At 40.0% G+C, this 23644-nt stretch overlaps 1 protein-coding gene across 6 annotated transcripts in view; it reads right to left on the reverse strand.

The window, feature by feature from the left end:
• The window catches only part of RUNX1T1 (RUNX1 partner transcriptional co-repressor 1), a 114759-nt gene that overhangs the window by 87494 nt on the left and 3621 nt on the right, over positions 1 to 23644 (reverse strand). For 2 of the 6 annotated variants that reach the window (XM_048286442.1, XM_048286443.1), the window contains exon 2: positions 7077 to 7249. The exons of 2 other annotated variants lie outside the window; for them this stretch is intronic. In XM_048286442.1, coding sequence (XP_048142399.1) covers positions 7077 to 7164 — 88 coding nt within the window. In that variant the 5' untranslated portion in view covers positions 7165 to 7249. Of the gene's footprint in view, positions 1 to 7076; positions 7250 to 19487; positions 19569 to 23644 lie in introns of those variants that run through there. 2 more of the 6 variants (XM_048286445.1, XM_048286450.1) reach the window with 2 other exon arrangements.

The raw sequence follows: 23644 nt of genomic DNA on the forward strand, positions 1-23644 counted from the left end.
CACATCTCTCTTCTCCAACTCTACATGACTTGTCTCTGCTCCAGCTACCTTGGACATTTATCCTCTCCCACCTCCACTAACCTTGACAGCTAAAAGAAGTTCCAGAATTTCAAGCTGTGAGTACTACCATAAAATATTATCCACAATTAGCACATAAATTGAATAGCAACAACCAGCACTCTAACACTGAGGGAAAAACACTGTGCCAGCTAGGTTTCCCCTACAAAACTAAGCAAGAATGGGATTCACTTGAAGTGCTATTGAAGGAGCACATCAAGCTCCCTGGAGCACAATGTGTTGACCTAATCTCTGTGCTTCTAGTCTGACCCAGATGAATCCCATCATAGCTGAGGAAAATTAAAATACAAAATCTTTGTTTCTATAGGAACTGGGAGGAGCCTTGAGGAACACAGGCCTCTAAATATAACTTCACTTTATCTAAATACTCCACATGGTGCTTTGTTGTAGCCATTCAGAAGAGAAGCAGAAAAATGTAGATTATAAAGTGGAATTTCATACCAAGAACAAATTACACCACTTTACACTAGGAGAGTATCTGGAAAGAGCAGCAGTAAATGTTTGGGCACAATGCAAGGTGCCAGTTTTAATAAAGCCCAAACTATCTTGGGAACTATTACCTGTAAGAAATTTCCTTAAGATTGTCACAGCAGAGGCTGGTGGAGATGGCCAAGATAACTATTTTTTTAAACAGAATGCTGATTTAAAACCATTATCACCAAGGGATTTTTGAGTGGCAACCATGGTGTAAAGGCTATCATTTGTTATCATTTTCAAAGAGGCTCTAGACACGCCATGGGTAGGTGGAAAGACAATGTGGTGGTTATTGTCACCACACATCCATGGAGAACTTTTCATTTAATGGACTGCGGGTTGAGGTGGGCAATAGTTGGCTAGAGGTCATGGACAGTTCATTGGATTATGAACTCTGCAAAAAAAAACAAAGGCAATTAAAACACTGGAAAAGAGGGACACAACTTACATGACTTGTAAAGGTTTAACTAACAGACAGCGCTTTTATAGAGCTACATAATTTCCTTTATATGTACAAACCCTATATGACATGGGACCGACCACAATGCATAAACCATCTTTTTTTTCATCCTACAGATAAAAGCAATGCTTATTTAAATTATGGCTTCTTTACAGTATGACAGGACAGCTATTTAAAACTACATGTCTAAGTAATCCACTTTTACTTAAAGGCACCTTTACACCAGAGTAACCTAGGCAGTCTGTACTGAAGAAAGCAACCTGATTCTAAAGGTGAAGGATTATTGTACATATTTAAGAGTTCATTAGATCACAATTATCATCTGATAACGCTGTAACAGCTCTTTCGTTGCACCATCCCCTGAAAATCCTTTTCAGATGGGGGATTAGTAGCACAATGGATGACAATGACTTTTGGTCTGCCTGCTCTGTAGCTGACTCCTGTGACTGCATACATGCACTGAAGGCTGCCTCTCTTACTCAAGGGTCCCCAGAATCCTCACCTGGCAATGTCTGCATGCAAGAAAAAAAGTACGCCCTTAAATCTGCATTACAAATTCCCAATGAAATAGTAGCAGGGAAAATCTAAGTTATTGCTCAAAAGATTTCAATCTCATCAATGAAGTACCCAAAATCCCTAGCACATGAATATGTTTGCTGAGCCTGTGGGCATAACTCTACAGACTGGACCAAAAGCCTTCAGCATGAAAGGAAATGAAACCTTAGTTAATTTTCAGCTCCCCTTCTCTACTCCTGCAACCACAAATATCTTTCTTGGACCAGCTTCTGCCCACAACAATAAAAGGCAATAGTCACATGCTACACACTCAGTTTTGCTGGAAGACCTTTTTAATTATGTTCTCTCCCTTTACTACTTGTAGCCAGCAATCTTAAGTTCTACCAGTACAACTATTAACACCACTATGTTATAAACTCGAGTATTGAAATTGTACAAATAACTGTAATGTTCTTCACTTACCATTTAAACAAGAAGTCATACTTTAATTCTTCACACATAGACATAAAAAAACCAAAGCAAAACAAAACCAAAAACAAACTAACAAAACAAAACCAGACAAAAACAACCAAAACAACCTATCCAAGGCCTTTGCCTATGTAAACATACAGTATCTTTCAGCTGCAAGCATGAGCTTTACATCCCAATGAACACTTCCTATCTATGAACCCAAACCTGAACTCTGCCTGTGACCTCAACGAACAGCAGCTACGAGGAGCAAGGACTAAAACTGACCCTTATCCCAACACTTTAAAACTGAACACCAAACTGGACACCTAAGAAAATCACATGAATAATGAGAATGGAAGCATTGATAGCTGCCACTACTGTTTTAATGCGCCAGAAACAAACACTAGCTTGGTTTGAATCCAGGGGAGAAAGAAAAATAATGCTGCCAAGCACGCTTAAAATGACGAACTTAATATGCCAAGCATGATGATTATATAAATGATAACTATGAAAAATATACCACTTTCTAAAGTTTCACTGCTGCATAAAACAAAATCCACCTCAAATAATTTTCTCCTCAGAAGATTTGATTTCTGAAAATAAGAGGTCAAGCAAGAGAAAAAAGAATCAAAATAACAGAAAAAAGGCGCGAATTCAAAAGCAAAAGGGTTAATGTTTTGTTTTAGTCAGTGTTACACCAATGCCAGAATTACGAAGGAAAGACTAAAAAGAGCCAATTTTTTTCTTTATTATTATTATTCTTTAGAAGAAAAAAATCATGCCTATCTGTCACAGGGTTGTCCGGGCTGGAAGAACCGGCAGGAACCTCAAATTCCTGACCAAACCCTCTTCCACACAATGCCTCCTGAATGGAAGGAACCGAGGCCCGGCAGAGATAGCCCCCTGTCAGGAACCAGCCCTGACGTTTGCGGACAGACGGGGCTGGCCTCGCAGGATGTCAGAGCAGCAAACTGCTGTTCGAGATACTGGGTTTTCACACACTCCCAGCCTGGATGTTTTGCTCTTCAGGTAATTAAACAAGGAAACGGGGCTGATGTGTACGAGTCTGACCCCTGTGCCGCGGCTCCGCGGTTCTGCACATCAACTTCCGCACCAGCCGCCCCAAGCATCAGCAGAGCCTTCTACTGCTGCTCTTGCCTCTCCCGACGCCAGGCTCTAAAACAAATCCTTCTGGAAATATCTGCTGCTATTCCCTCCCACCCCCAGTTTATGAAAGGCTAAATTATCTGCTCTGTTCAACACACCTTGCTGCTTTCTCATAAAAAGAAGGAAAAAATGAAAGAAATGGGTGCTTGGGCGTAGCTGTTCTTCAGCCAGCCATTCAGAATATTAAATTTATTGGGGGGAGGGGATGAACAGACAGAAAGAGGAGGCAAGGGATTCCCAAATTAATGTCTAGTTTAAGGTCATTACTCAAAATCAAAAAGATCCTGAAACATATTGCCAATTTGTCCAGCCAACAGACAGACATTCACTTATTTAGAAATAAAATTGTTCTGATTTAAGCATTATTGAAGAGTCTTTGTCTTACAAGAGGACACAAATCATAGACCTAGGCATTAGAAAAATAGACCAGTGTTTTCTCTCTCTTTTTCCCCAAATTTCAGAAATCAGAAAGGGCAGGTGTTACTACCTATACTTGGTAGAAAACCCTACACAGGACTGCTCTGTGACTGACCTAGTTTCTACACTCTTTAAAGGCTATTTAAACAAAAATTATTTTTAAAAAAGGTAACACATTCCTACTTCTTTCTGAAAAATCCACAGAATAGAATATTGGCTGAAAAGAGAAGAGCCCAGAAGAAAAAGGAGTACAAAAGCATGACTGCTTGTCTGTGTTCAACACAAAGAACATTAAATGAAAACAACTGGCACGCTGCCAAATTCCTATACAGGCAAAGAGATTCAAATAAATTGATTTCACGCATCACACTGACCTGGGATCAGTGAGCAGTGGTACAATACACTTGCTGCTCCATGTGGGGCAAAGCCCATTAATGTTATCAGAGACACATTACATTCAGGGGGACTGGGGGGGGGGGGGGGGGGGGGGGGGCACAGAGAAGGAACCCAAACTCTGCAAATTCAGGGAAAAAGAAACCACTTTGGAAAAGGAACTTGGAGTGTTTGGTTTCAGTTTACTAATAAATATATCATATTGTAAGAGCTAATCCTCTGCTCACCTCAAATGTTTCAAAGATCATATTTTCAAATTAAAATAAATACTAATGTCACACACACACACTCCCCTTACATTCTACTTTTAACAGTTTTTCTCAAACTGACTTATTCTCTGTAAATTTCCTCCCTTCCCCATCCGCTAGCATTTTATATAGATGATGAGTTATTTTCTTTGAACTTCAAAAGCTGGATTGCTGCCCAGGATACTCTTACTGGCTCAGAAAGCAAGCTGGAGAAATCGGCCACTACTCTCAACTGGCCCAAATCAACCTGACCTAGAGAGAAAAATGCCTTATTTTCAAGGTAGCAGCAAGCAGGGCACCAGTTCCCTTTGTAGAGTCACCCATACATGCTCCCACATACCAGGGAGCTGTCTCCAAACCAGTATCTTGAATTTCACTTTCTTACAACATGTTAAGTAACCCATGTTTGCCATGGAGTCTCTCCTTGTCATCCCAGCTTTGTTTTTCACTAAGCTCTCTCACACTCCAATCAAGAGGAATGCCAGCAAGCCACAGGTGTGTGCCACATGAACAGATGAAATTCTGATTGGAAGGACAATTCACTGTCTATAATACACTTGTACTCCTTTGCATCTATGGTATGTTAGAAGGGGACTTTATTATTTTCACTCTACTCCTTAAGATACATGGGAAGCTAACAATTGTTTTGAAGATAAAAAAGAAAACCAAGAGAAGATGACTTTGCAATAGCAAAATAAAGATGAGGATGCTTGAAAGGGGTCACATCAGCAGAGGTAGTCATTGCTACAAGAGGCCATTGCTTCAAGGGGGCAAGAGACTCAAAACACCTTTTTTTTGCATTTTATTCCATTTAGGTTTCAAATAGCAAGTCAAATCTTCTTAGCCACAGCAAAGTCCAGATTAAGTTAAGCTCAAACAGCATTGGTTTCATCTCTAATTACTCACTGAAATTTAAAAATAAAAAAAAATTGAATATTTGGAGCTTTTTGGCCATTTAAGACTAAAATTTTGGAGCATGTGACAAACAAATACATCCAGATGCAGGTATCTTACCCAGTCACCTCAATTCAAGTAAATGTCAAAATGGGAATGGCCAAAGATCTAAGAACTGTTAACCAGCACTGATCTCTAAGAGCTACAGAGCAGTTTTGAATTCTTCATTACCAAGGTGAAAACTATACAATATCATTAACTCTGTAAGATGTGTCATAGAGAGATGGGCTTATTTAGGTATAAGGTTACAGCTGATGGTACTGCACAGGGAATAGAATCACACAGTATACAGCAACTTCACCATGACAGGGGTGTGTCTGCACCCAGGTGATACAGAGGGCATGACCTGCGCACAGTTAACAACAGCAATAATGTGCTGTTCCCTTCCTTTTGTGAATACTTCAGCAGATTCCTCGGACTTTATAGAGATGAAATGAATTTTAGTTGTATTCATTCCCTTGCTTTAAATGAATGTTATTAGAAAATAAGCCTTTCCCCCAAGTTGTAGGAAATTTCCATTATCTTGCACATGCTCTGACAGCAATAAACCACAATAAACTTCCTATTAGTATGCCAGCACTGCATGCTTCAGGCATGACATCTTTACTTTTACATTCATTTATTTTTTAAATCCTTTATGAAGATCCATATGGCAAAAGAAACCAACCAACAACCACCTGTACAGGGTACATTTACACTTTGAAAAATAAGACTGTAGATAAAAGGAGAAATTAGTCAGAAGCTATACACTGCTGAATTAGCAAAATACAAACACAAGAAGAAACCCTGCTAAGAATATTCATTCCCTTCCAATGCTGCCCGAGTACACGAAGGTCCCACAAAAGCATTTACTTGTTTTAAAATGAGCTAGGAACTCAAGTTAGAATGCAAATTCATTTTTATTAGGATTTAATTTTCAAGAGTATGTTCACACTGGTACACAAAACCTCAGGCCTGGCCCTTGCCATAAGGCGATGTGCCAAGGCTCCCACTGGCACTCTCAGCTGTTCTCCATCTCTCCACACCCCACAGGCAGAGCAGCATGGACCACGGTGTCTCAGGTGGGAAAACAAGTAATATGATCAAGGCTGAGCTACCTTTAAAACTATCCAGGGCAAAGCCAAGAGTACTCAGACACTATTCATCTTATTTTGGTACCATACTCTATCAAAGTTATGTCAGGCGACATGGTCCAACACTGAAAAAGAAAGTTATCCAAGTGTTGGAAAGCATTTAAAATCAGTTTAGCAGTTTCTTGCCATCCAGACACACACCATTTTAGAATAAAAAATGTAGTTACAGTAAAGACAGGAATGACTGTCATAGGTTATCTAGAAATTTTGTCCTGCAATAGCAGATTTACTTTTCTAGTACAGTAAAAATCTTTGCACACAAGCAGCAGAAATATCTATTCTTATTATTATCTCAATCAAATTTACCACGGATTCACAATGCAATGAGTTTATCAGAGGGTTCCACTGAATTACAACCAACCTTTTTGCCAATGTGATTACAACTGTCTCTTAACCTGGTTGCATATACTATTCCAATTCACAGTTCAGAAAACTGAACTTCATAATTTCCACAACCCAGCAAAGGAATATTTACACGACACATAAACAGCAATTATGTCATTAAAAACACAAAAAGAACCCCAAAGTTAAAAATTTCACATATATGTATTTAAAATTTTTTAAAAGTCGTGGGTGATGGATTTTATTAGCATTGCAGTACTCTTTCTTATTGGTATTAAATGAAGACAGCACCTTCATTGATTTAGGCAGACTCTTTGGAGGCTTAAAGGGAAAGATTTTTTTTTTTAATTACAGTTCACAAGGCAAGGTACAGTCATTATATACACAAGAATAACTTCTAAAAGGTATTCACGTTATAAAATCAAATATTTTTCTGTTCCTTACCTTGACAAAATTCAAAGTTCCCTTTTTTCCGGCAGTCACCTATCACTAAACTCAGTGCTCTCCAAGTGTTTCTTTTGACAGATATCATTCTCCACCAATCGCTCTGCTAATTTCCTCTTTCCTTTTCTGACTGGGACAGATATTATGTTCACCAGCCCAGAGATCAATCTTTTCTATTGACAACAACAAATGAAAAAAAAAAGAAAAGAAAAAAAAAAAAAAAAAGCATATATCACAGCCAGTTTGAAGCACCACACCCCTTCATTTGCATGATAATAGTTGTCTTTTAAATTAAAAGGGAAGACAAGAAACATTATTCTAAACCAAGTAACCACATTTTCTTAGCTAATATAAGGTAGTACTTTAAAACTGTATTAATTTAATTCTTCAACAAAAGTTGTTTCATAACTTGCTCAGTTAAAACAGCTGACATATAGAAGGCAACAAATTAAGGGCAGCCTATATTCTACCTATTAGTAATTCTGTAAAAATGCTTAGGTTTAAATACATTCATATAATATAAAATATTACATACTTTACCTGGTTCAACAGAAGCTCTTGAGAATCATTTATTAAATCAAAATGTTTACTAAAAATAGAGATCTTCCAATTTACACATTGCTATACTAATTTGGATTTTTAAGTCATAACAGCAAACACATTTAAACAAAGAAAGGCAGATCAAAAAGCTACTGATATATTTACAAATTATCTTCCCACTTTTCAAAAGGCAATTTCCCTCCCACTCCAACACCTACAAAACCTGTTTATTTGGGTTACACAAATACTCTGCCATTTGTATAAGGCTGCATTACAGTGTTGTCAGTTTTTCCAAGGCATTAATATGCTTTTCAGGGGTTCATAATTATGTCAAGACAGAAAGTTTTTTCAGAGCCAAGCACACACAGTTATGTACATGCTTCAATCTGCAACCACTACTCAAGTATTTCGAGACATAAAGTTAAGCATGCACAAGGATGCGGCCGCAGCTCATGCATCTAACCCAGAATCCACCCCCAACCCTCCCCTGGAGTAGGATCTTTCTGCAAAAAAATGCATCGCCCAAGGGCATTTGCAAAAGATCACATTTGTGTTTGTGCTAGAAATTGCAGTCTTTCCCACAAACAAGCACCCTTCTCAAATCAAAACAAACCTTCCCAAGTTAAGGTTACAGAACAAAGGAGTTCACCAAAGTCCTTTCTTTATTTCCAGTGTTCGTGGTCGGACATTTCCCCACAGTCCTGAGAGAAGCCAAAATTCCACTGATTTCAGTGAAAACAAGTGGTAAGGACTGCAGGACTCTACCCAGAATTTGGCAACTGTAGAGCTCTCAAAGTGACACAATTGCCTCTGGCATTTGGAAAATAATCTCCAAAATGTGGTTAGGACTCCACAACTTGGGTACAATAACTACTTTTACAAAATTATTTTTATTTTGTATGCAATTCTCTAGTTGTCATAATATTCTTACATAGGCAATAAATTTACTTTTCAGTTGTGCCCTAGCATGAATTGTGTACTTTTCAATTGCCCAGACTTTTGTGTAACACTTTAAATTTCCATAAATGCATACAGCATTCTCTGAATTGTTGTTATTGTTTGATCTGATTTTTATGGTCATAAACCCATGCCCCTACCAAAACTGAAAAATCCTCCACTGACCAAATGGCCCTATTAATTTCACTGAGATCATTTAAACATTTGTACCAAGTGATGATAGCACAATCTGGTTTAAATACTGTCTTATAGTGGAATATTAAATTAACATCGTATCTTGGATTCAGAGTTACACAGCAGACATCTGTAAAGATGTATTCATGTTTTGCTAACCTTTTCTAATTTGGCCACTAGAAGCAATTATGGTCAAATATGTTAAACTATGTAACATAAAAATTCAATATTTTTGTCTGCAGAATAGCATACTCCTTTCTCATGGCTGGTAAAAGATTTTAAGCATCTTACTGTAAAAAAGTTCTTATTTAAAAAAAAAAAAACTGTCATCCACTTTACAATGAAGACATCAATTTGCTACTCTTCCTTTGTTTCAGGCCCATGTTCATTTTTTCTATATGCCACATTTTTCCAAAGTGATGGATGCATTTTGCTATACCCATTCTACACTAATCTCCTTCTTTAAATGTATTTTTGCTTCCTGAATTGTAAACTGCTGCTGTTGTTTGAATACATGAAAAACTGTCTATGTCTGAACTTCACTGAAAGCAGAATGCCTCAAACAATTTGTAGTCTTACATGAGTGTTATAAAAAAGGATCAACATGTTGTATTACCATGGAAATTTTGAAAAACATACTTTCCCAAACAAATATTACTTTTTCTCAATGGTATGAAGTAATGAAAACCACATGTGTAAATCTGCGATCTGTGCAGTAGTTCAAGCTGCAGCTAATAGAAAATACAGAGAGTGAACTCTGCCATATAAAGGATTCTTGTTACAGAAATATAATGTGAAAACCAGATGCAGACAGAAAACCTTAATCACAGATGGGAATGTAATCACTGGCATACAGATTACTTTTTTGATCAATCTCAACCATATGAGAAATGTATTTATTTTCTAAGGAATGCAATAACTCTAGAGAGTCTTCTATTTGAATTCAGTTAACCTCATATTCACGGTGCTTTTATCTTGTATGTGTAGAGAAGGGGGATATAACCCGAGCCAAGATTTTTAGAAGAGCCGTTGGCCCTGGCAAATCATTCTTGTATCAGCTTATCTTTCAAGGAATTAATAGGATGTAAAGACTACAAATATCAGGATCAGCCTCAAATGAAATCAACCATTATTGTACTTCCTAGTTACTGCCAGAAATCCCTTCATCACCTAAGCACTTCCCCAGTTAAATTTTCCCTTTAATATGTGGTTCTTCAGAAATACAATGCTTAGAGCAAGCACATTGTCACACTCAAGTTCCGAGAATCACAACTGGAGTCCTACAGCAAAGAATCTCCCTTTATAAAAGCTGGAGAGTCATCAGTTCAAAACCAAGTTTACCTGGGGCTTCCTTCTAACTGCTGAAAGTCCCTGTGAATGCCCTCCACCCACACAGCTCCCGGGGGTTAGCCGGAAACAAAGGACCACTGCGCAGGGCAGCTATCCAGCTACATCAAGTGTCTAAACCGCCAACTGTATTCTACCGACTATTCAGATCAAGGCAGGACCAAGATAACTCCTGACAGTTTTCACTGGTGGTGACATTTAGGCTACTACAGTAGTAGTAAATGCATCATGTAAAATATGGACTGATACCTCAAACTGCAACATGTATTTAAAAAAAACCCATAACCAAAACCAAAAACCCCAACTTGTGCTAGGAAATAAAACTTAAAGAAAAAGCATTCAGAGATGAGAGGCCTCCAGGGTCTTGGACACCAACAGTGGCAGTTTTACTTCCTGGCAGTCCCCAATCCCTGCTGTGCCCACCTCCTCGATGTACCCAGTCTACCCAAGAATACACACCACTGCCTGACTGTCACAGTTCACAACTGCATTTATTAATATAACCTACAGTTGGTATAAATTCATTTTAATAGTATAATTAAGTAACACAAATCACAATGGTTTGGTAGCTGTTACACCGGGGCAGAGAGGGGATGACAGAAACCCTTTGACAGGCACAGGGTAGGCAGATTCTCCCTCTCTCTTATAGCCTCTAAGTCCATTCACCATCATTTCATTTTAGGTGTCTGCAGCAAGAGGACACAGTCACTTCAGTACCCTACCACAGGGCTCCCAACAACAGCACATCACAGGTGTCCATCAGACTAACTCTGCTGAAGTTCCTGTAAGGATGCTTTCTTGATTGAATGGCTGTAATGCTACGTGAATTTTGAAGTCTGCTACTTGTTTTTTTGCTCCCATGTTAACAACTACCAAACCATTTGATGAAAATACTTCGATTCCACCACTGCAACAAAACAGTTTTTAAAGCATCTCGTCTCTTCTGAGACTTAACTTAAAATTTCTGAGACTGCAGCACTAACAGATATGGCAGAAGTCAACATTTAACGCTAAAGTAATATGGGCTGGATATGCTTATCTTATTTTTAAACAAGCATGCCTAGATTAATAATAAACTTTGGCCAGATACATATTTTCATTTGCATGTTCTTCATATAGCATCATCATTATGTGTGTGTGTAAAGTGCTAAAAATGGAGTGAAACCTTCCAGCTGAAAACAGTTCCACGTGACAAAACAGAGAGGGATCCTGAAAACTCCTGCTTTGTGTCATGTGCGAGTGCGTGTGCCTGTGTCTTTTTTTTTTTTTTCCCTCTCATCTAATTTCATCTGCGAGAGACTGTCCCTAGAGGACAAGACAAGAGAGAACCAATTATATCCAGCGGTTGGTTTCTCCAAAATGAAGGCATCTGTTCCATGCCAACGACTTCCACATGGAAGAAAAACAGAACTTTGAAGGCATCTGCGTTCATGGTTGACAGTTGCAGATCTTAGGGTCTACTGTAATTGCCCAGCTGCAAACATGATTTGGTTGCTGCTGTTGTCAGCTGATCTCCTTGCACTGAAAAGAAGGGAGTTTAAATAGCAAATAGCTGGATAAAAATCAGATATTCTTCCACAATACTGACACCTTTTCCCTTCTGAAGGAGATATTTTTCCTGGTACAATGGGTTTGATGGAAGTAAATTGCAAAGTGGTTCTTGAACTAACATTTTACAAAATACTCTGCTTAAAAATGCTATTCTTTAAATAATGTACCCATCCAAGCACAACGTGTTCATTATTTGCTAGTATTTCAGGCTGGTATTTTGTAAGAGTGATTCAGAAACCAGTATGATTCAGCAGCCACATAATCCTGCAGCCCACCTTATTTAGCCAAGTAGTCTCAGTAATATCCAGAGTACACCTGAGCAGAAGCTTAGAGTTTTCACCCCAAATGCATATGGCGGATAAATAACTAGTATATTTATTACTCAACTCACATCATTTCCAGCATGAGTGAATACTTTCCAAAAGATACTTCATAGAAACATTACTGGTAATTACAGCACTGGGTGCCACATTTGCAGTCAGACACTCCGCAAAGCTGTGCACCTTCACTGCTAAAAAAATCAAGCAAGCTGTTAAGAAGAATCTCATATAAAGTAGCAAGACCCGAACTGATTTTTCCAAAGCACAGGACTGAGTGCCATTTAGAGATCCAAGACTATTGTTGGTGCAGTTGCAACAAAGACAATAAAAACTGGCCTAAGCAGAAAATGCACTGACATTCTCAATCCTCGACTCACCAGATAAAAGCAGATCATAGTTTCCAGAAATATGTCATGCACCTCTTGAGTTTTTGTAGTTTTCTTACCTAGGACTTTTATGAGTATCTTGAAAGAAGGAAAACAGTATATGATAGGGAAATACTTTTTTCTTTTTTTTTTAACTGAATTCTTTGTTATTCTGCTGGATTCCAGCTGCAATCCCAAACATACTCTGCAACAACAGCATTCAGCCCTCACAGCCAGGTAGCCACTCAGCTTACAAGGGACAGCAAGGATTCCCAGACAGTTTCCCTTGCTTGTCACATACCTCAAATTATTATGAATGCTTGAAGTAGTGAACCTGGGGGGACACAGTAGAGCTGACACTTCCTGACCACTTCTGAATTCCCTCCAGGAAGGACAAGAGTTGGGAGTGAGGACAATTAACACAGCCACCTGTTTCCTGTGACCTCCTAAGGGGCAGAAATGGCCACTGATGACTTGCTCTGGCAATGCCACTGAGGTCCTGCCCACCCTTCTCTCCCCAGAGGAGCCATGGAATAATAAAAACAATAGTGGCCAATAATAGCTCTGTAAGAGATAGTGAAATTTAGGCTTGGACTTAAAAACAAATGAACAAACAAACAAAAAAGAAAATTAACATCAGAAGCTCCCCATGTGAAGAGGATGGGATCAATAAATCTCAGAATGTGGAAGGAAAATTATACATTGCTCCCCCCCTTCCAACTACTGTAGCTGTTATTTACTGTAGTTGTGCATTTCTGTGGAAAAAGTCTGGAGCAGGCAGCTGGCTTAAACACAATTTAAAACAGCTCTTGGGATACACAAGTTGAGAATCCTGGCCCAATGGACTCAATAGGAATCTCTGCAAGTATTATTATGGAAGGAACAGGCTTTTTGTCTCCTTTATACAGAAGTCTTATCAGGTAAGCCTGTGATTTACAATTCAAAAAGAATGCCTTGCTTTACACTGGGACCTGAGCTAGCCCGTTTCATTAGGGAGAGATCTAGATCTAAGTCTCAGAATTGATACAAGTATTGTCAAGATCACAGATGTGAGATGGGAGCACAGAAAGCCTGAAGGTCCAGATCCTCAGACTGGCATTTAAACTAAAGAAACACTATCTTCACTGAGAACTGGGCATGGGAGTACCACGGAAAATCTGAGCTCCAATACTTTAATTCAATGTTTACAAGCTCTGCAGATTCATGGAGTTCCATTAATTTATCATGGTGCACATGAAATGTGTACAACATTCAGAAACAACGCTGGGCTGTTCAGTTCAGTAGGATGGTTTCCTTGTCCACCTGTAGCACACTTTAATACAGGTTGCAGCCTGCTTTTCCAGCATTAAGTGGTTTGCCATCAAGCTTTAAAATAATAAATAGCAGAGTCATGAAAAGGTTTTGCTTAATGGTTCCTAGAACTCAGTGACTTCACTCACTAAAACACTTTCTATAACATTACCCTTAAATACTTTTAGCAATGTCACCATTAAAATAAAATAAAAAACCATCCTGGCCACCACCCACAGGTGCCATTATTCCCACATTTGTTGGCAGCTTTTTCTGGCACTGCTACGCTTTAATGGCTCTGGCAACAAACCCCACCTGGATGTCACCAGAAGTGCTCCTTTGGAGCACTCTTCCCAAATATCCTTTGCAGCATTCTTTGTTGCACCCTAACCATCCCATTTTCTAGCAAAAGCCTCACTCTCTCACTGTCAGCCTTGGGGAGTTTTCTCCCTGAACTTGTTTAATGCATGTGTGATTCAATGTTAGGATGAATTTTCCAAGAGGATTTCAGGAAAATATCTTTGCTGCTCAGGTTGGGTGTTCACTCATATCCCAGCTTTAAAATTCCTCTTATTACATCCCAGTAGCACAACGTGACCAAATCAATGGGACAGCAAAGCACAGGTACAAAACCCTATATAATCTGATGCTTCATCAGAGACTTTGTTAAACCTTGTGACTCCCAGAAAGCACATACAGCTTTACTCAACATGCCACACAACCAGTCATGGCAACACACAGAACCAGCATTCTGATACTGCCATTACAAAAATAAAAGAAGCAAAAACCAGAAAATGTATTCCAAAAAATATGCAAATGTGGGAAAAAAAGGGGTGATTTTTTGGGGGCTGAATTGTTGGGTTTGGTTTTTTTTCCCCAAGCTATTTAAAATGATACCTGGGCCACAACCAAACGGGGTACCTGTGTGGTCACCGTCAGAAATCAAAAAATGTAGACAGCAGATCTCCAAATAAAAGGCACCACAAAAGTGAAAAGCCAGTGGTAATGCCTACTACTTATGCAAATTGCATATAAACATCCAACATGGCAGACGTACATAAGCCTCCTAGAGCTCCAAAAGTAACTACAGTCTGGTACAATTTGTAATGGTTGTACAACCATCGCCTCAGATGCTTGTCTGAATTCCTGGGCTTTACTCTCTGTAGCAGCTTGGCTCTCCATAAACGATACCTATTTTATTACACGCCACTGCCTCCCACCATGTGCATACAAATTCCACTCCACTAGGTGGAGTCTTCTGTCTTTCCAGACTGCAACCTAATTTCCAAAAGAACCTGTTAATCTACCCCCCGTGAACTTTGCATATTTACTTTACTATAAGCGCCAGAGTATACCTGTCTTGATAGACATAAAAGTGGAAATGAATCAAAAGCCTTCTGAAATGATTAAAGAAATTATGAACTATCCCATGAGGATCCCAAATCAGCATGTTACGATACAGGATCATTCAGGAATATTGTTGCTGTACAGTTCTGTACAACACAACTGTACATTCATGAATACTACATTCAATCAATAATACTGAGTATAAAAACATATCCCCTAAATAAATCACCATATCACACATGCCCAAAAACGACATATAAACAAACCCAAGTTTCAGAAATTCTACTAAATTCTTTTTATGTATTCTGAAATACTTTTGAGTATCTAGGATGCCCTCCCTTTCCAAGCATCCCAAAATGTGTTACAGAAAATGAGAGGGAACATTAAAGTACCTCTTTCCATAGTCCCATTTCCGTTCACAACCGTTGCATTAAATATGGCAACTATTCAACAGGAACAGCAAAACTGCATGGAGCACTTCTGGCAAAGATTAAGAAAACAGAGCATTCCCATGAATGTGTTCAGAACATTTAGATAAGAAAATCTGGATACCCTGCATCCAGCTATAATTTTTACTTTGGGGCTGGACTCCACCCCAACCCCTGTGCAAAGTACCAGAAAATCCCACGACCAGGGTAAAAAGCTCCTTGGTTTAAAAACTCTTCAGGTAGGCAGTATCTGCTCTCACATGCTGCGCCAGAGCATTTGCTCGGCAGTATCTGCGTGCAGAAAGCCCCACGTAGACACCAAGCATGAACGTGAGGTTCCCCAAGGCTCTCACATCCCCAGGTCAGCCGAGGTAGGGCCTCCTCAGCGCCACTCCTGCTGTTGGCAGATTATCACGAGCTATTTAAGGCTACGGACATTTTGCCCCAATCGGCCATGTTTTCTGTAATATTTACTTCTCGTACATATGTCTATAACTATGTATACATCCCACAGAAGGTGAGGTTTAACAGGGTTAGCTTTGTTGGGGAAAAGAAGGTTTGGAGGAAAGGAAACAACTTTCATGTTGAGAAGATTTGAATCTAGTGACTGTCACGGGATGTAAACACTCTTCTGGGGAGGGAGGCTTTTTGTTATGTTTCAGGAGAGCACAGAGTTTTGGATAAAATCTGTATAAATAATTATCCCTCTGTCATTCAACATAAATTTATGCACATGTGTGCACACAGTTATGCTGGGGAATACAAGCAATAAAGTAGACATGCTTCTAGACAACCTACCACAAGCACGGATCTCACACAGAATCTATATTTAAATTTCAGTTTATTGAATTTTAATTATTTCTGATCTGCAGATCACTTTGAGGAAAATCTCCCAAGGTCAAAAGCTTACAAATCCAATTGCAAAACCAAACAGAAGCATCAGCAAGGCCCTTTCCCATGCAGACACTTACCAAAAAAATTAGTTCCTGAGTACCAGAGCAGATTAGAATTCAACAGCTAAAACCCATTCTATCTAATACTACAACCAGATAATTCTCTATGTTGAAATAAAGCAATAAAAGCTCTCATTCTATTCTGCACGTTTACTCATGTTCTGTACACGGGACTCCATAGATGTAACAGTGAATTATCCCTGCTTCATTTAGATCCTTATAACAAACACATATCCTTTCTCTTAGGTTGTTGTTGGAGTTTTTTTTGGTTTTTTTTTTTAATTAAAAATCAACAATGTTATGTTCTTCCGAGATGCTTGTGATAGAAAATGTATGCTCTACCAATACTATGCTTTCCAAGTCATAGAATTCACTTGGATTAGCAGCTCCACAACTGTGAATATTTTTGTATATATGCATTCAAATACGATTCAGTCATTTCATTTACCATGGAAAAAGTTACTCCAAAATCCCCTTTAAATAAAATGTCCTTGATGAGCCTAAACTTAAGATTTGCAGGTATATCAGGAATGAAACAAGCCAAAGAATGTTCTGTCATACTCTGAACATCCTTTACATTGCTCAAGGTCCTCAGTAGTAAGTAAAGCTGTATTGCTGCAATGGGGAAATGGCCACATGTCATTTTAAGATACAATCATAGTTTATTAATAAAATTATTTCAAAAGTAGGAGTTAAATCCTTTTACCAACATAGTGACATTCAGCTATCCAGTGTCATTTTTCCAGTTCAAATAGATATGCTCCTAATTGCATAATGCCATTTTATCTGCTGAAGATAAAAGTGCCGATAAACAAAAATGCACATTAGGCAGGAGATTTTTCAGAATAGATTTTTTTTTTTTTCAAATAACCCACTTGCATTAACAAAAGATTGCAATGGCTTCCAAATTATAGGGTGTTATTTTTAGTGGAAGTAGTTCAATATTCATATTGGAGCAGATGTAGCAGTTTAACAAAACAGCTCTTCAAATCCTGCACAAATTGAAAACAGGAAAACTGATTGCATTTTCTCTTATCACTTTCCTTTTCTGCATTGACACTTTTGGCCTTCTGAAAATTTACACATGGCTTTCATCTCAACAGCACCTGCTGATCAAACAGAAACCTAACATTTTCAGGAAAATGGTATAAAGGACTAGTTTTCTTTCTACCATCTTAAAGGGCATCGGCAGTCCACTTGATGGCAACAATTGCTGAGTAGATGGCACACAAAATACATTTTATATTTTCATTCCACTTACTTTTAAAAATTAGTTAAATTGCAGTGGCTCTTCTGTATTTGCTCTTTGTCTGCTTTAAATTAATTTCAATCTCTATCTCTGCATTACCCTGATGGGTTTCATTCTACAGTCAGCCAGATTTTAAAAAAATTTGAAAGCCTTTGAAATAATAAACACATTGCATATTCTCCAAACAGGGGTCTTCTTTATATATGCATTTATATGCGATCATATAAACTGATATATACAATTATGCATTCACACGCACATATTGCACAGACATTTCTTTTTATGGTGCTTATACCAAGGAAAAAATGTGTGTGTATATAGATATATAGATATATATGTATGTATGTATGTATGTATCATTCTGCTATAGTCTCACTGCATTGAATTCCCTGAGCATTGTCGTTAGAACATGTTGAGGGGAAAGAAATTCAAAGGGCATTTATTTATTTTTAAGTTGTTCTTTGTTTCCCTTGCCATCTTCAGACTGGGAGAAGGTCTAGCAGATGCTCTGGAACTTGAGCATCAAGACAGGGTTGAGATGCTGCCATTGGTGAACATGGCAAATATGCAAACAGCACAACCAGAAATGCTTGGGCTCCTGCAAAAGTTAAAGGTATCAAATCATGTATATAAAAAATGAAACATAAGTACCTTGTTATCCTGTCTGCTTCTGAGCCTGTAAACTCTGAAGCACAGCAGCAGGTAACAAGGACCATCTTCCTTTGTACATAATTCTAGGTGCAATTAAAGATACTCCTGAAACCTGCTATGTGTCAGCTTCTTAACTGATAGAGCCCTCACCCCCCTGAAGTACTTTGCTGCCATCCATTACCATTCTGCTTCAGTGATAAGGTAACCTGAAGGCAGAGATGACATACAGTAATATATGTGCCACTCCAGACAGTTGGTTCATGAATTTCAGTGTTTCATCATGCTCACTGAGGCAATCGCAAACCTGAAATGTCAATATGTTCAGTCAATGGAAGTAAAATAATGGGGCTCTATTGTCTTACCCTATCGATCTGCTGCTGTCAACAAGAATACATGCCCCCCTGGCTTTAAACAAATTTTAATTAGGCTTTTAGTTACCAGATCATATCTATATATCTATCTGTGCAAACACTTGACAAAGTGAAACGGCAGTATAAATATTTCAAACTTTTAAATATAAAGGTAATTGTTTAATGTTGCCTTAAGATATTACCACTGATAGAGCCGTTTGCTAAAGCAGCGTGCACACACACACTGAGCATGCAAGTCATCTTAATCTGGGAGAGAACTTAAAAAGCACCACCCAAAGTCCATCCGAAACAACAGAAGAGCAAAGAGGCTACTTTTCCTAAAGCCCGGTGTCATCCTCTGCGGAGATTCTGGAAGTTAGGAGCCTTCATTAAAACGACCCCAGGAGTGAGCAGTGGGTGTCTAGGCGTGACAGGCCGGGGCTGTCACAGCCCCTCGGCCCCGCTGCCACCCCAGGCCGGGGCTCCTCCACCCCGTCCCGCCACACACCCAGACACGGCACTCTCCGCTCCCGTGGGCTGTATTTAAAGTGGGGTCCCTTAGTCACCTTTGTTCTGCGGCCACCTCCTCCCTCCCCGCGGCCAGCCCGGCAGGCGAGCCCCTCTCCGCTCCCCTCGGCACAGCCCGAGGGCGGGGGGGATGCAGCACAACAAAAGGCATATCCCGTCTCCCCGCCGGCTAATCTCTGCCCGTAAATCCCCCGTCCGCTCCGGGGGAGAAAATAAGTGGTTACATCTTCACTTCTCCCCGCGCCTATCGACTTGTGCAGCGCCGAGGGAGCCGGGCCGGGCCGGGCGGTGTGAGGCGGCGAGGGCTGTCCCCCCGCCCGCCCGCCTCTCCGCCTCTCCCGCCCGCGGGTGGAGATTTTACCTTCCGGCGGCGGGAGGGACGAGGAGGCGCCGGCGCGGCCCGGGCTTTGTGCGCCTCACGCGCCTCGCAGCTTATCTGCGGCGCAAGGACGGAGCATCGCGGCTCCGCGGCCCCGCCGGCGCGGGGGGAGCGGCACGGCGGCGTGCATCGGGGCGATTATTTTATCAGCACGGCCCAGATGGCGGCCGGAGGCTGTGCGAGGCTGCGGGGCCGGGAGCGGGGCTCAGGCCGGCCCGGGGTCCCCGGGGAGGCCGCGCCCGGCACGAGGAGAGGCGCCACCTCCGCGCCGCCCACCGGGGGAGAAGGCGGCGGTGCCCAGGTCTGCGTGTGGCTGCCCTCCGGCCGGCATCCGGCCCTGCTCCGGCCCTGGAAGTTGCTCGACACCTTTCCGGGATAAGGACTCTGCCAGGGGTCGCGCAGCGCTGACTCCCCAAGGCTCCTCTGCCGGAGGTCGCCGCCACTCTCGTCAAGGCGATTGTCCCTGTGACTGCCTCAAGCGCGGCTCCCCTTTCACAGACCTTACCTATTCCTGCAGCCCGACTCCCCCCTCACAGACCATGCCTACATTCCGCACGGAGCACGACGGCCGCTGGCCTAGTGCAGTCACAGACTGTATCCGCTCCCAGTTTGGCCAAGTCCCTACCTAACCCAACCTGTCTTTCTCACCATTGGTATAAGAGCCTGAACACAGCACTGCTGCCACAAAGTGGTGGCATCATTAACCAGAGGATGAGCGATAAGGAGGAGCAGGTCCCTACACTTCACAACTCAGTTTTCTGTGAAAACTGAGGGGCTATTTTGTCGGGATTCATCAAAGAGCACGGGGTTAGCACGAGGTACAGAAAGGGGAGACAGCAAAGCAGCCTGGCCTGCCTGCCATAGCACAGCCGGCCAGCTGAATAGCTATGCCAGCACCGCGTACTTTATGCGCTCGGTTTTTAAAGTTTCCAAAATGTTTCTCCCTGGGACTCAACACTTATTTGTTAGGAAACGCATTTCCATTGCACGTCTGCCGAGGAGCACCACGAAGGAGGGAGGAGGACAATGACAGCGCGCTGAAGTGAGACTGCCATTGTTCAGTGCAAAACTCCTTCCAAAATCACTCGTCCAAGATAGCAGTTTTTTCCACAAGAAAAGGAATAGAGGGAATTTGACACATAATACAAAGTGAAAACCAGAACCTAGATGGGGGAAGGGCATGTGTGTGAAAATCGTGTCACCGCAATGAATGTCAGATAAAAAGGGGTCTGTCACAAATCCTCCACTAATCCAATAATGTGAAAACCTCTTGGTATCACTGAGACATAGCACAAGGTAATTTTTTTTATTTTTCATAAACCACTCTATATGTTGAGCCTTGGAAAGACAGCAATTGGGCAAATGTTCTTATCACAAAGCCAGGACTTTGATTTTTCAATAAAGGCAAACCGATTTTCACACGTCAAATTTACTATGCATTCCTCAGCCAGTACTTTTACCCTGAAGAAGGGCCACTTCTCCCTCAACTTCCTCCAGTTGTCAGTTGTGTGACAACCATATTTAGAGGCAATCAGACAGGTCATATTACAAAAGTTAGTGAACTTGTTTGAAACCTTAGCTGCTAAAGGTATGTTCTACGCATTTCTAAAGAAAAGTGACTTATTAATTAATTCAACCTGCAAGGTAATACAGAGCTTTCTCTCTGCATATGTTATTTCAAACTATTACGCACACATTAGAGACTGCTCTTTTTTGGTATTTCTGTTACAGAGCTTTTCCTTGAAATACATACATATCATGCCATGAACTAATTTAGGATCTGTCAGATTCTTGTCTTGCAGGGCCACCATGTGCATCTTATATCTATGTTGACCATACTTTTATTACTCAAATCACTAAACTCTAAAGAAAAACTAATCCAGTACCCTTCCTAAGGTAAGCAGTTTGCTGTGAAAACACTCACATTTAAAAATAAAACAATGTGTATTAATAAAATAAATACAATCAGAATACGAATGTGTAACAGAAGTGGCGTTCCATAAGCACAGCTGTCTCAAAGTCCAAGCTGCAGGCTAGAAATCTTAATTTCAACTGACTCTCTTGTAATAATGGGTTACCTTCCTCTAAAGCAGAAAGTCCATCTGCCCCAGGCAGATAAGTTTTGAAGCATTAAAACAGATAAAAATCTAACATTTTCTTCCTTGCATTGAATATGTGAATTCTAGTGTGCTATAATGTGAGAATTCCAACATATGACTAATATGGCATAATATCTCATAGCTCAGCTTGTCATTACCTCACTTGTAATTCTTATGTTAATTATGTTCATAATTACTAAAAAGAGATGTGGTAGAAATTCATGTGACCTTTTACTGCAGAATGCATTTCTCACTCTTTCCACTTTATTTTAATAATATAGGTTAAACCAGAAGAAAGTATTTCTGACACACTCTGCATGTATGTGTATACATATTTAACATGAAACCACTTCTGCCTCATATTTCAGCCAAAGGACCACCTACATGCCAGTACATTGACATGAAAGTGATGATAATTGAAAAGTCTACCCTGAAATATACCCCTAAATAACTGTGCCTACAGTGAACCTTTTCGATTAAGCATAGCTAGAGCCATCACTGAAGCCTGGGACTTAAATGGAGCTCTGCATTTTTATTCAGGACCTTTGTTAATGCAGCAGTATCCCAACTACAAGTACATAACAGCCATACAGCAATTTATTTTACTCACAGGCAAACCATCACCGTCTGTACGCAAAACACATTTACAATAAAATCACTACGGATTTCATTAAGAGAAAGCCTACTCGAATTTCATTTCTTTGGACCTAATCTATAATTAGTGTGGACAGACAGGTGCAAACCCTTCTCCTCTACAGATGGCTACTGGAAATGGTGCAAAATAGCTCCTTCTGTTTAAACAACACACAGATAACCTGCTCTGCTCTTATCACTTACAATTACCTCCATTATACTGAACTAATGTTTACTTTAATAAAATGTCCACTGTTGTCTAAACATTATTTGGAAACTTTCATATTGATAGCAGAAAAAAAAAATGAAGATGGAAGTCAATGTATTTTAGATGAAAATTTGGAGGGGGAAATAAAAAAAGCTTTTAAAGAACAGGGTATTTCGACTTTGATTTTATATCTGCTGTTCATTTTTCTTTATCCACAAAACCACACAGTCTGCTACTTCCTAATGTATTTGTGCTACCATATATTAAACTAATAAAATTTATAATAAGAACAGGATAACTGCATTTTAAAAGCAGTTCTTTAAAGAGGAACATCTATGTGGAAAACCAAGACCCTTTGCCTTAAAAGTTCCATTTTTAAACCAACTGTTTTAGATGTGAAACAACATGAAGACAATGTAACCTGGAAGCCAATGTTTCAAGGATTTACACTCTCATTACTTATACTAAATTCGGAGTCAGTTTCAACTTTTTAAATATTATAGGTTGCTTTTAAAGGTTGTATGAAAAAGAGCAGGCTGCTACTACCTACATGGATCAAGTATTTTTTGATGTATTCAGATTAAAAATAATTATCTTCTGACATTTCTTTAGCCAAGCCATGAGAAATAGCCCCTTCAGAACACCAAACTCATGTTTTATTTCAGCTATTAAGTCTTCTTGATCTCTGCATGACAACTTAAGTTTCTTCAGAACAAAGAACAAGACCTTCTCCTCCCCCCAAGTATAAAAAGTCTGAAGCTCCTGCAATAGCGACATACTGATATCCTTATTCAATTAGCTAAAGATTTAACAGTAATGGACTGTGGCAAGTGGATTTGAAAGTTGAAAATAACGATTGCAAGCCCTTTCTCCCATCACCCCCAATGCAAACACTGCAGATGCCTATTTCACCCAAAGCGTCTGGCAACAAGGAGTTTGCAGTCTGCACAGTACCTCAGTGAGGCGAGCTTCGCATTCAACGCCTGTCGTCTGAACTTCATTTCAGAGAACTGAGAAACAGGACTTGACAGGGAAGAATGTCCTGAACTGACTATCCACTGACCAGCACTCCAGGTGGAGCTATTTTTCTCCCCCATTATTCCAAAAACAATACTCCCAGTATAAAACTCCATGTGCACACAGGCATACATAGTGTTAAGCGTACACAGATGAGAGACACCGTGTGATGTTTTACTGGT

The sequence above is a fragment of the Corvus hawaiiensis genome, chromosome 26, assembly GCF_020740725.1.
Source record: "Corvus hawaiiensis isolate bCorHaw1 chromosome 26, bCorHaw1.pri.cur, whole genome shotgun sequence".
NCBI classification, from domain to species: domain Eukaryota; kingdom Metazoa; phylum Chordata; class Aves; order Passeriformes; family Corvidae; genus Corvus; species Corvus hawaiiensis.